The 13752-nt window shown below is 48.5% G+C and overlaps 1 protein-coding gene across 1 annotated transcript in view; it reads right to left on the bottom strand.

Annotated features, from left to right (window-relative positions):
- The window catches only part of LOC107106595, a 450486-nt gene extending 441247 nt beyond the window's left edge, over positions 1 to 9239 (bottom strand). Inside the window, 1 exon segment of the mRNA XM_015406776.1 lies at positions 9029 to 9239. Coding sequence (XP_015262262.1) covers positions 9029 to 9127 — 99 coding nt within the window. The 5' untranslated portion in view covers positions 9128 to 9239.
- Positions 9240 to 13752: the final 4513 nt, after the last annotated feature.

The raw sequence follows: 13752 nt of genomic DNA, 5'->3' as shown, positions 1-13752 counted from the left end.
AAAACACAGGGGCCGGTTTTTGGGGGGGGGGGGACGGACGACAAGATGGCAGGTTAAAACACATGCAAAGGGAAGTGCATCTTTGCACAACACATAATTTATAGGAATAAACAGCTTTAATAAAAGGGGATTAGACAGATTCATGGAAGACAAGTCTATCAGTGGCTACTAGCCATGGTGGCGGAGGGGAACCGCCACGTTCAGAGGCACTAAACCTCTGAATCCCAGAGCCAGGAGTCAACCTCAGGGGAAGGCCTCGCTCTCTATGCCCTGCTGTTGGTCCTCCAGAGGAACTGGCTGGCCATTGGATGAGACAGGGTGCTGGACTAGATAGATTATTGGTCTGATCCAGCAGAGCTCTTCTTATGTTCTTAACTGTGGAACTCATTGCCACTGGATGTTGTGACAGACAGCAGCATAAATGGATATTTTTTAAAAGGTATAAATATTAAGATGATACATCTTGGTTGGGATCACACTTCAGCTCTTGAAGGGCTGTCATATAGAGAGGATGATGCAGAGTTGTTTTCTGTTGCCCCAGAAGGTCGGACCAGAACCAACTGGTGGAAATTAAATCAGAAGAGGTTTTGGCTAAACATTAGGAAGAACTTCCTGACAGAGCGGTTTCTCAGTGGAATAGGCTTCCTCGGGAGGTGGTGGGCTCTCCTTCTTTGGAGGTTTTCAAGCAGAGGCCAGATGGCCCTCTGACAGCAATGCTGATTCTGTGAACTTGGGAAGATCATGAGAGGGAGGGCAGGAAGGGTTGCTTCAGTGCTTAGTTCTTGTGGCCCTTTCTTACATGCCCAGGGAGATGCTGATTGCCATGTTGGGGTCAGGAAGCAATTTTTCTCCAGGCCAGTTTGGCTGGAGATCCTGGAGGTTTTTTGTCATCTGGGCATGGAACAGTGGTCATGGGGTGTGTGGAGGGGGAGGTATTTGTGAATTTCCTGCATTGTGCAGGGGATTGGACTAGATGATTCTGGAGGTCCATTCCAACGCTATGATTCTATGATATTGAATTCAGGGCACCCAAAAGGGAAAAGGCCTACAGGGGCAGTCTGAAGGTTCCTAATGAATTGTGAGTCAAAGTGAGATAACACGGAGCTAGATGGGACCAATGATCTGACTCAGCATAAAGTCAATTCATATATTACGTGATATATAGAACAGCAGCCCTAGATCTAAAATCGGGATCAAAAGAGAATGCATTCACCAAATAACAGGAAATCAGATTAAATACTGACTTGTCACACTACTCTTTTGGGAGGGTGCACTGGCAGTAACATGCAGCATGGCTCGCTTACTGGAGTTACCTGGATTTCCAGAAATGACAGAGAGGAAAAACTTACCACTATTTCCTCACTGCTACTCTCTTCATCGGCAGCCTCCTTTTCTGCACTCCGTGTTCCCAAATCTGTCCCTTCTGAATCCAGCGACCCCTTTGAATGAAGACACCACTGACATTAAGAACACCAAGTGTGTGTTTCTTTAAAAATGGCTTTGTAAAACAACTACTTTATGTTCGAAGACAAGAACCCCCAGCATCGTCAAGCTTGTGGGCAGTTTTGGGGAATTCTGAGAATGGGCCGTGGGTGACACCACAAAAGGGCTGCCATGAACCAATCACCAAATGGCTGCCACACAGCCCATCTCAGAATGTTGGGAGGCTCCACATTATATTGGGCGGTCCCAAGCCAAGTGTCCTCCAATACAGTAGAAGAAGAAGAGAAGAAGAGATTGGATTTATACCCCGCGCTTCACTACTCCTTTCCCTTCCCCTCCCCACAACAGACACCCTGTGAGGTAAAAGAAGAAGAGGAGATTGGATTGATACCCCGCCCTTCACTACCCAAAGGTGTCTCAGAGCCGCTTACAAACTCCTTTCCCTTCCCCTCCCCACAACAGGCACCCTGTGCGGTGGGTGGGGCTGAGAGAGCTCTTGACAGAAACGGCTCTTTTTCAAGGACAGCTCTTATCAGAACTACGGCTTGCCCAAGGTCATCCAACCAGGTGCAAGTGGAAGAGTGGGGAATCAAACCCGGTTCTCCCAGATTAGAGTCCGCGCACTTAACCACTACACCAAACTGGCGCCACTACACCAGACAGATGCTCCAATCAGATACGCAAGACAATGCTCCCTGGGCGCTCTGAGGAAGCACAGGAAAGCCCATGCACCATGGAGAAGAGATATCGGTTTCTTAAGAAAGGGCAGGGCTTCCTCCCTGTGTAGCTACAGCAAAAAGTGCCAATCCAGAGATGTACGAAAATCTGTGCATGGCCAAGCGGAGGGCACACAGCTGAGATGTGTCTGCCTGGGAGGCAGCTGTTTGGTGACGGGCTCATCCCCCCCCCCAGGCAGCCATTTTGTGGTGGCACCCAGACCCACGGCCTTTTCTCAGGGACAGTCACCAGGGAGAGAGTGACTCATAGTTCCCTGTTTTCTCCCCTCCTGTTGCATTCAAAATCCTTTTATACTCAAGACTCAAGCAGGCAACGGGAAACACACTGGTGGGCACTTCCAGGTGCGATGCTGGACAGAGATCACTGCTCTTGGACAAACGGAACTCAAACACTGCTTCAACATCCAAATATCCACACAGACTTGTTGGATATCTTTGCACCTCAAAGATTTGGTTCTAGACTGAAATAAAGCCCTAGTGGAGTCAGGAGTTGCCACAGGCGCCATCTTGTCTTATCCCCCGCCCGGTTCAGGTAATCCTAAACTGGAGCATCCCAAAGAGATGGCTGTGAGGCCTCTGTCTCAAGGCCTCCGGGTGTGTGAGAGCCCCCCCCCGCCGCCAGGTAACTGCTTCCATTGCCAAGCTGTTTCTCCTCAGGTTCAACCAAAATCTGCCCTCCTGGAACTTGAACCTATTAGATCCAGTCTGCAGCAGCTAAAAACAAGCCTCCGCCCTCTCTGACAGGACAGCCCTTCAGGAATCCCAAGAGCGTGATCACATCTCCCCTCAGACGTCTTTGCCAATGCTCCTTCTAAGCTGTGGAGTCTCGTGAGCAAAAATTCTACTTTGTGAGCTACTGGCATCAAAGTTGTGAGCGAGCAGTTGGGCTGCTGCATAAATTAGTTTGCTCTGGAGCCATCCTTCCTGAGCCAAGGCTAAAATCTGTGAGCTGGAGGCCAAAAAACTGTGAGCTAGCTCACTCTAACTCAGCCTAGATAGTTGATAGCTATGCTCACCTGTTCTGAGGGGATGTCGGCCACTAAGGATGCCGTTAAACCTTTTGTTCCTTCTTTTTGTACCGGGTATGTTTTTAAAAAATTATTACTAAGCGTCACATTTGAGCTAATACAAGCTATGTCTAAGAGAGACAGTGTGCTGGGAAAGGAACTGAATGCCAAATAAAGAGGAGTGGGAGAAAACTAAAGGAATGCGTACAGCGGAGTATCCAACGTTTTTATTGGTCAAAATTTTTATCATTGAAAAGGGGGGAGAGACAGAGACGGAGGAGGAGATTGGATTTATATCCCACCCTTCACTACCTGAAGGAGTCTCAGAGCAGCTTACAATCTCCTTTCCCTTCCCCTCCCCACAACAGACACCCTGTGAGCAATGTTCCCACTAAGCTGTGGAATCTTGTGAGCAAAAATTCTGCTTTGTGAGCTACCAGCATTAAAGTTTTGAGCGAGCGATTTGGCTGCTGCATAAATCAGTTTGCTTCGGAACCATCCTTCCTGAGCTAAAACCAAAATCTGTGAGCCGTAGGCTAAAAAAATGTGAGCTAGCTCACACTAACTCAGCTTAGAGGGAACATTGCCTGTGAGGTAGGTGGGGCTGAGAGAGCTCTCTCGAGGACTGCTCTTGAGAGAACAGCTCTGGGAGAACTTGTGACTGACCTAAGGTCACATCAGCGGCCGCATGTGGAGCAGTGGGGAATCAAACCCGGTGCTCCCAGATTAAAGTCCACACTCCTAACCACGACACCAAACTGGGGGAGGGGGAGGGGAGGGAGAAAGAGAATTCTGGAGTGGTTAAGAGTGCTGGGCTAGGATCGGGGAGAGCCAGGTCCAAATCCCCACTCATCTAAGCAGTTCACTGGGTGACCTCAGGCCAGACAGATGACCTACTTCATAGGGCTGTGGGGAGAATACAATGTGAGGAAGGCAGTATCACGTGCGTGGGACACCCCACACCACCCTGAACTCCTTTGGAGGAACGGTAGGACACAAGCAGGGATGGGAGGGTGGGGTCAACGAAATCTGGCCGCTGTTCCAAAGCTCTCTGAGGAACCCACCAAAGCCTCGTTGTCATTTCTGTGTTCCTCCTCTTTCTCGTCTATCAGTAATTCCTCGCTGCTGCTCTCTTCCTCCGCTTCAGGCTCTTCGCCTCTCCTTTCGGGCAAGCCAGTCAGCTTCTCCTGCGACAAGTGGGGGGGAGGGAGAGAGAAAACGTTAACTAAATCTGGATCTGCACTTGGTTCTAGTTTGTGCAAGAGGAGGGAGGAGGCCGAATGCACTTCCGACTGTGGGTGGGTGGAATTCCAGCTTTGGAAGTTTCTCCTCCACGCAAGCAGAAAACCAGCACAGCTGGCAGAGTGGCTGAACCGTCTCCTGCCCGGTCTCTTTGTTTGCTGTGTTGGTTTTCTAATTCTTTTTTTTTTTTTAAACATAGCAAATATTCCAAAATGGTGAAAAATTAAGGTGGGTAGCCATGTTGGTCTGAAGGAGCAGAACAAAGTCTGGGAAACTTTTCTTTCTTTCTTTCTTTCTTTCTTTCTTGGATTTCTACCCCGCCCTCCCAGCCGAAGCTGGTTCAGGGCGGCTTACATAAAAACATGTAAATTACACAGAATAAATAAATTACATTAAAACATGAATTACAGCATGAAACACGAAAGCGTACGCTTTGAATAAAATGTGGTTGGTCTTAAAGGTGCCCCCGGACTAAAACTTTATCCCAAAATGGTGGCCCTCAACCCACTGTCTGAAGTGGAGTTGTTTCAGAGTGTATCTGACTCTCAAAAGTTTATATCCCAAAAATCTTATTGGTCTCTAGGGTGCGACTGGACTCAGATCTAGCTGAAGCAGCATGGAAAAGAGCAAGAGTCCAGTAGCCCCTTCAAGACCAACAAAATTTGTGGCAGGGGAGGAGCTTTCGTGAGTCACTGCTCACTTCTTCAGATCATGAAAGCTCCTCCCTGGCCACCAATTTTGCTAGTCTGGAAGGTCTGGACTCTTGCTCTTTTCCTGAGAGCCAGTTTGGCGTAGTGGTCTTAAGAGCACAGGGTTTGATTTCCCCACTCCTCCACATGCAGCTGCTGGGGTGACCTTGGGTCAGTCACAAGTTCTCTCAGAGCTGTTCTCTCAAGGACAGTTCTCCAGAGAGCTCTCTCAGCCCCCACCTACCTCACAGGGTGCCTGTTGTGAGAAGGGGAAGGGATTGTAATTTTTGTGCTGCCTCTCTTCCAAGGAGCTCAAGGTGGCACACAAAGCTCTCCCCTCCTCTGTTTTATTCCCACAACGATCCAGCCATACAGTGAGTGCATGACTGGCAGAGGTCTCAGGTTAAGGTCTTCCACACCACCTATGCATTGTGGGGGGCAAACTTCACAAAGAAGAAGAAGAGATTGGATTTATACCCCGCCCTTCACTTGGAGTCTCAGAGCGGCTTACAAACTCCTTTCCTTTCCCCTCCCCACAACAGACTCCCTGTGAGGTGGGTGGGGCTGAGAGAACTCTGACACAGACTGCTCTTTTCCAAGGACAGCTGTGCCAGAGCTTGTGACTGACCCAAGGCCACATCAGCAGGTGCAAGTGGAGGAGTGTGGGGAATCAAACCCGGTTCTCCCAGATTAGAGTCCGCACACTTAACCACTACACCAGACTGGACCTGGGGCCTTCCACGTGCAAAGGAAATGTTCTACCACTGAGCCACCGTTTCTCCAAAAATTAAATCACCTTGATTTCAATCAGTCCGTGCTGACTTATGTACTTACTTCGTTATCCTGAGGTGACAGAGATGGATCACGGACAGCTTGGGAAGCAGGCACCGGTGGATGGACAGGCCCGGGACAATGGTCTACTGTCTGGAACAAACCCCCAATGACGTTAATCTCAGCCAAGAACAAAGGAGGCATTTGTGAAGTGTTACACAGATGGCATCTTATACAATTTTTATCCTATGCTATTTTTTTTTTACAGTATGTACTAAAAAGGCCTTCCACGAACAGAAGGAAACCCTTCTCCTAGACTGTTCTGGATGTGGTGGATACGTCGGCGCAGCCTCAGAATCTGGGGTTTCATTTTTCAGGAAATGTTAACTAACTCAGTCATGCCATGGCTTTGGAGGTGGTAAAGTGGATGGAACTCTGTCAGATTACAGATTGAACATGCCGTTTAAAACTTTTTTTTTTAAGTGCTTATTTAGACCCCATTTTTCTCCCCATCAGGGAGCCCAACGTTGCTTACATCGTTTTCCTCTTCTCTCTCTCAAACTGGAGAGGCAGTTTGATGTAGGGGTTAAGTGTGCGGACTCTAATCATATGACTAGCCCTAGGTAACCCAGCAAGCTTTCATGGAACAAGCGGGGTTTTGAACCTGGGTCTCCCGGAAACTAGCCCACTACATTACACCACAGTGTTCATCCTGAGTGCTACTTTAATATATCTGAACATAGTTCTACCTTAACAATACATACGTTAAGAGTATATGACTAGCCCTAGGTAACCCAACAAGCTTTCACGGAACAAGTGGGGTTTTGAACCTGGGTCTCCCGGAAACTAGCCCAACACTCTAACCACTACATTACACCACAGTGTCCATCCTGAGTGCTAATTTAATATATCGGAACATAGTTCTACCTTAACAATACATACATTAAAAAAACACCTGGATGTAAAAAGCTAGCATGTTGGTGATACGAGTTCTACCCCAACCTACTCACTCCTAGGCTACTTCTCTACTTGCAGGGAGTTCATATACACACAGGGGCATTCAAAACCAGTATCTACCACTTCAGGTCTGAAGCCTTACATTCCACAACGTGACTATCTTGTTCTTCTGCATGCAGGGGCTGGGCCTGTGCATTCCCTGATCGGGCGGTCTAGATCAGGGGTCCCCAACTGTTTAGAGCAAAGGTGTCGAACTCATTTGTTACGAGGGCCGGATCTGACATAAATGTTACTTTGTTGGGCTGGGACATGTGTGCCATAAACGTAATGCCAGGTACCGGAGATATAAACTGTATAAACGACAGCAGCTGGTAAGCTCCGAGTTGTATTCTCACTGCAAGTCCCCATGGGCTGGGAGGGGGGTGGAGGAAAACCCACATGGGCGGACTGGAGAGCCAGTGGTGCAGCACTGGCCAGATGCTCCCATGCTGCCTGACTGTTGCAGGTGAGACTGTTCCGCGCCATGCTGAAGCCACAATCAGAGTGACTCTGCCCACTCTCCCCGAGCAGTCTCCTGTTCCCTCCCTTGCACTAGCTGCTCGCGGGCCGCATAAAAGCCCTGGACGGGCCACTTCCGGCCCCCGGGCCTTATGTTTGACACCCCTGGTTTAGAGCTTGCGAGCACCTTTGGAATTCTGACGCCAGGTGGTAGGCGGAGCCATAAAATGTCTACTGCAGGAGGCGGAGCCAAGCACAAGATGGCTGCCATAGGAGGCAGAGCCAATCTCAAAAGTCAGGGAACGAGGCTGTGCATAACTCTAACAGCGACTCTTCAACGTTTCAGGCAGAAGCTCTGCTTTAACAGGATGCCTTTTTAAATGAACATATTGTTTTATAGTATGGTCTTGCAGACACACAGCACATCCTTCACTCATGCAGCGAAGATCCTTGGGCTGCAGTGGCAGCTGCAGCCAAAGCAATGTTTTCAAAGACCTGCACAGCCAATCAGATCTCCACCGGCCAGTCAGAAGGAAGCCCCGTGGGACAGAAGCCCCATCTAGCCCCACCCACTTTCTAAGAACACTTAGTGGGTGTCAGGAAAGGTGCCAGCAGGCATCATGGCGCCCACGGGCACCACATTGGGGACCCCTGGTCTAGATGTTTAAACAAGTCAGGAAGCGAAACGAGATTAAAACCTGGAGTGCACGCATGCAGGTTCTACGCGCATCCCCTCCCAACCTTGCACCGCATCAGTATAAACTCAACGTCCTTCACTAGATGCTTCGAACCACCCTGTTCATGCACCTGACCATCCCATTAGCAATGAAGCCAACATGCAGAGTCCCCCCATTTTTTAGATCATCCTTATATGAACTCAAGGGAGAAATGTGGTGGTGAGCCAGGGCAGGGGACTGAGTTCAAATTCTTTTATCAATGAATGCAGTGCACTGGACCAGCATGGTGCAGTGGTTAAGAGCAGAGGACTCTAATCGGAAGAACCGGGTTTGATTCCCCACTCCTCCACAGGCAGCTGCTGCTGTGACCTTGGGTCAGTCATAAGTTCTCTCAGAGCTGTCCTCTCAAGGGCAGTTCTCTCAGAACGCTCTCAGCCCCACCTACCTCACACGGTGCCTGTTGTGGGAAGAGGAAGGGAAAGGTAAGCCGCTTTTAAGACTCCTTAGAATAGAGAAAAGGGAGGTATAAAAAACCCAACTTCTTCTTCTTCTAAGGCAGGCTACTGAAATGCATACCACCAACTCATCACTGGTCAGGCACTCCTTTTCCTCTTTTACCGGGAACACCCCTCCAGTCATGGTCTCCTTCTCCTCTTTCAGTGGTACCTCCTTGCTGACCGTCAGCTCCTCAGCTCCTCCCTCGTGCGTGCTCTCTTTTTTAAGGTCAGTCAGATGCTCCTCTAACACTCCCTGAGGAAAGAAGGAAAAGAAGAGGGAAGGTCATGTTAAATCTCTTCACACAAACAGAGAAAACACAGGAAGAGTCCTGAATGCAGGAATCTGCCATATACCAAGTCCTCTTACTTGTCTGACGTCATTGCTGCCCCCCCCCTATTTTGATTTGGCATTTTTGGTAAGTATAGGACAGGTCTTGGTATTTTTCCCTTTTCAAAGGAAAGAAACCCGTCCTCCAACGTTAGCTAGATTTAGACAGGAAGCACGGATGCCTCTGTCTGGATGGCGACACCCCGACACCGAAGACGTGTCTGCCTGCCTGCCTGCTCTTTCTGCTGACGTTGCCTGTCATGGGCCCGGACTCTGTTCATGACCACACCAAACCAGATCACATAGGGGTCACCAACGCATGGACTTGGACATTCTTTTGCACCTGCCTGGCATGATGACGTTTCACTTCCATGCCAGCGCCTTGGAGTGGCACCCGCCACGTGGACTCAATGTTTTGTTGTCGTGGCAGGCCGAACTTTTAGTTCTGCCGCCGCGAAAGGGGGGACTGTAACGATATGAGCTTATGTTTGTATTTCTGTATAGTGGTGATGCTGCTTATGTGTGTCTCTAGCATGAATACCTATGCATTATGTATTCAGGGATTGCTGTATGTTGTGTGTTGCTTTGTTCTGCATCTCATGCTTGCCTAGAAATAGGCTGGCCTGGGCCTGCCGTTGCACATACGGACCATGTGCGTCCCTGGAATGTATCCCATGACTCTTTGGGATGGAGAAGACACCGCGCCATTGCACCCACTTGGAGAGCTATGGAAAATCCCCAGCGAACCCCGGCATTCTTGGAATGGAAAGAGCAAGTGACCCTACTCCCTTAATCTGGTTTGGAGATCTAAAGACAATAGCGTTTATGGCTTTGGAGCAGGAACCAGATCTGCAAATCAAGAGGTGTCCATGGGAACGGAAGATTCACACCTTGCCAAAAGGCACCTTTGATGTAGGAGTAGGATCTGCATATTGCCACCACCCCTTAGGAGAGCGTCATCCCCTTCGTCATCCCCTCGTCACCCCCTCTTCATCCAGTAGTGATAGTTTAGAGGACGGGTTTGATAGTTTATGGCTGGATAGCACATGCCCCAAAAAGAGTTTATTTAAGGAGAAACTCTCCTTTGTCTCTCTGGTTAACCCACCCTCCCCATAGCAGTGCACTAAGGTGCTACAAGTGACTCTACTACTTAAGTTCTCCGGAGTCGCGACCCAGAGAGCTCACACGTGGTTTGGCTGGTCCTACCTGTGTGCCTTGGAGTTCACAAGCTGCTGCATTTCGGCTGCCCAGCGTTCCAAGGAGGAGAGTTCTTCCTCAGCTGGACCTCAGATGAGTATAGCCGTGCCCCATTGTGTCTTCCCCATTTTGATGCTTTTGTTATTTTCTATGCTGTAATTGTTCTAATGTACTATTGTAACTAAGGAGCTTGTATGAATTTGTATGATTCCGATTTTGTATGCCTGATGAAAAACCTTTAGTAAAGACAACATTTATTTAAGGACTAGCGTGTTGTCTCACTTCCTGGGATATAGCCGAGCGTCTCATTCGCCATCCGACCTCTGTATAGACTGGTATAGAACTTACGCACAGCCACAAACACCCAATTTTCCTTGGTAGATAACTTGGATTGGGTCTCCAGGAATTTCCTGGAGAAGTTGGCATAACACCCTCCCCACAACAGACACCCTGTGAGGTAGGTGGGGCTGAGAGAATTCTCTCAAGAACCGCTTGTGAGAAAATGGCTCTGAAAAAACTTGTGACTGACCCAAGGTCACACCAGCAGCTGCATGTGGAAGAGTGGGGAATCAAACCTGGTTCTCCCAGATTAGAGTCCGTGCTCCTAACCACTACATCAAATGAGCTAAACACTTTAGAACACCGGTTTCCAATAGACAAGACGTTACCCATTCAGAGTTCTGGGTCCAAAAGCAACTCCTCTCCAGAGTCCCAAAAACCAGGCTGATTGGCTCCAGCAACAGTCTTAAGATGTCCAAAGAGAGCAGAATAATGCCAACATGTCTGCATAACATGCAAGCACCATCAAGCCCCCAGAATAGGCTTCAAGATAGATAATTTATGGTCTGAATCCCACATTGCTGTTAGGCCTATACACCAATCAGGGGTCAGGCAATGTCCTATAGTTACAGGTAGGCCAATCAGTAGCAGGATGACTTCATTGTTCCTCTGCTCATGTCAGGAGGGCAGTGGCGTGATCTGCAGTTTCACTCCACTCCCATCTCTCACAGACCGTTAATTGAACGGAATGTTAATTGCAGAGCCGAGGGGGGAAAAAACAATACCTTATCTTGCAGGTGCAAGGTCATTTGTCCAGCCAAGGTCTGTGAAACTCTGAAGAGACAGACACAAGCAATTCCAACGAAGGCAGGCCAGATTGAACCAGTGTTTAAAACAGAACTCCATTTCAAATGAACCAAAGTTCTTGACACTCCAGGGTCTCAGAGGGCTTTCACATCACCTACTCCCTGATCCTTCTGACTGGGAATGCCAGGGACTGAACATGGGGCCTACTGCGTACCAGGCAGATGCTGTGCTGCTAAACCACGGCTGTTCACATGAAACTGGGACCCACCCATTTGAAGGACTGACTCCCTCCCTAAAGCCCTGTGGACTAACTATGGTCATCAGGCAGCCATCTTCTCCATGGTGGCTCCGGTAGGGCTGCCAAGTGGGGGTGGGGGGCAGGTAAACCCCCGCTTTGGAGGCCCGATTTCCGCCGCCGCGGAATCGGGCCCCGGGGGAAACTCCGCCCCCTGAAGCACCAGAGGTGATGCAACCACGTCGATCACGTTGGGGGCGTGGCCCCAATCGTCGGAGGGAAAACTCTATGGTTTTCTCTCCGACGATCAGGGCCATGCCCCCAACGTGATCGACGTCGCGCGTCACTTCCGGGATGTGCTGGCGGTGTGCGCGCATCGGAGGAGAGCTCCTGGAGCCCGGCGACGCTCCCCCGCCGGTAAGGATATTCGACTTGGCAACCCTAGGCTCCGGCTCTGTGGAATGAGCTACCTGGAGAGGCAGGGGGAGCCCTCCTTGGAGAACTTCAGGAGGCCCTGCTAGGTGGTGGCCAGGGCTTTTGAGGAGGTTTGAATGGCAGGCATCTTTTAAAGGGGAGGATCTGGGGTTGTTTTAACCAGTGTTCCCTCTAAGCCGGGTTAGTGTGAGCTAGCTCACAGTTTTTTAGCTTCCGGCTCACACATTTTTGTCTTAGCTCAGGAAGGAGGGCTCCAGAGCAAACTAATTTAAGCAGTAGCCAATTTGCTCGCTCACAACTTTAATGCCAGGAGCTCACAAAGTAGGATTTTTGCTCACAGGACTCCCCAGCTTAGAGGGAGCATTAGTTTTAACAGACAATGTTTTTAGATTCAGGTGGGTAGCCATGCTGGTCTGAAGCAACAGAACAAAGTTGGGAGTCCAGCGGCATCTTTAAAGTCAGCAAAGTTTCATTCTGGCTTTTGTGTGTATGCACCCTTGCGCATGCACACAAAAGCTTAAACCCAGAATTACACTTTGCTGGTCTTAAAGGTGCCACTGGACTCCAACTTTGTTCTAACGTTTTAAACTATTACTGTAAGCCACCTTCAGCCTTGAGGAAATGTGGAATGTGTTTTAGTAAATAAAATAATAAAGTCGCTGTAGACCAATTCAGACTAGGGATACTCAGTGGCTCGGGAGCCACATGTGGCTTTTCTTGTTTTTTACAATTTTTATTTTGTTAAAGTTTATATACACAAACATTTCATCTGTTCAAGTTACATATAAATCAGAGTCATTCATCTCTTGTTTTTTCTTTACAAGTTGGGGTTATTAATTTTCTGTCAGTTTTTCTATCCACATATAGACTTTTTCCCATCTCTTTTCATGTACCTTTTCATTTTCATTTTGTATCATTAGACTTAAATTATCCATTCTAGCTAGTTCCAGTAATTTATGTACTAATTCGTCCCTTGTAGGTATAACTTCAGCTTTCCATTTTTGAGCTATTAGCAGTCTAGCTGCTGTTATAATGTAGCTTAATACATACGCATCTTGTTTATTATATTCTATCGGTATCATATTTAACAGGTATATTTCGGGTTTTAACGCTAAATTTTTCCCCAGGCTTTCTTGTATTACATGTGGCTTTTCTGATCACTGTTCCCCAATTAGCATGTTCCAGGAAAGTGGGTAGGCCTTGCAGCTGGTTGGCGGTTCCATTTTGAAATAATGAAAGGACAAGAGGATGGGGTCAGCTTAAAACCTCCCTAATGTGCGGGTCTCCTGCCAGGGATGGAAGTAACAAGCCCATCCTCTCCAACACCCTCACCCCCTTCTCTGCCGGCCCTGTGTCATCAATCCAGCTCTCAGGCATCTCTTGGAAACAGAGCAAGATGGCGGCAGAGAACACCACTACCACCATGGCCGCTGTCCACGAAAACAACAGTGGCTACAGTGGGGTATGGGGTGGCTTTACTCCTCTTGCTCCACTGCCAGCTCACTCTCCTCCTGGTGCCTTGGCAATCTCACACTCTCACCCGACCTGAACTCACTGAAAATGTCGAGACAGTGTGTGACTGCAATAAAAGAAGGCCAATGCTATGCTGGGGATTATTAGGAAGGGTACTGAAAACAGATCAGCCAATATCACAATGCCCCTGTATAAATCAATGGTGTGCGACCTCATTTGGAATACTGTGTGCAGTTCTGGTCACCACACCTTAAAAAGGATATTATAGCTTTGGAAAAAGTGCAGAAAAGGGCAACGAATGATAAGAATGACTTACAGGCATACACACACACACAATACTCACAAAAGAACCAGAAAATAACAGCACTTACAAAACCACTTACAAACTATTTTGCTAAACTTAACACTGCCTGTTCACAGTGATCTAAGCAAGTCTTTCTTCATGCGCCTTTGCCAAGACCATCATTTCATAGATGCGGA

This window comes from Gekko japonicus, unplaced genomic scaffold (assembly GCF_001447785.1).
Source record: "Gekko japonicus isolate JY-2015 unplaced genomic scaffold, Gekko_japonicus_V1.1 scaffold542, whole genome shotgun sequence".
NCBI lineage: Eukaryota > Metazoa > Chordata > Lepidosauria > Squamata > Gekkonidae > Gekko > Gekko japonicus.
The sequence above is the reverse complement of the archived record's forward strand: the minus strand, read 5'-3'. Positions and strand labels throughout refer to the sequence as shown.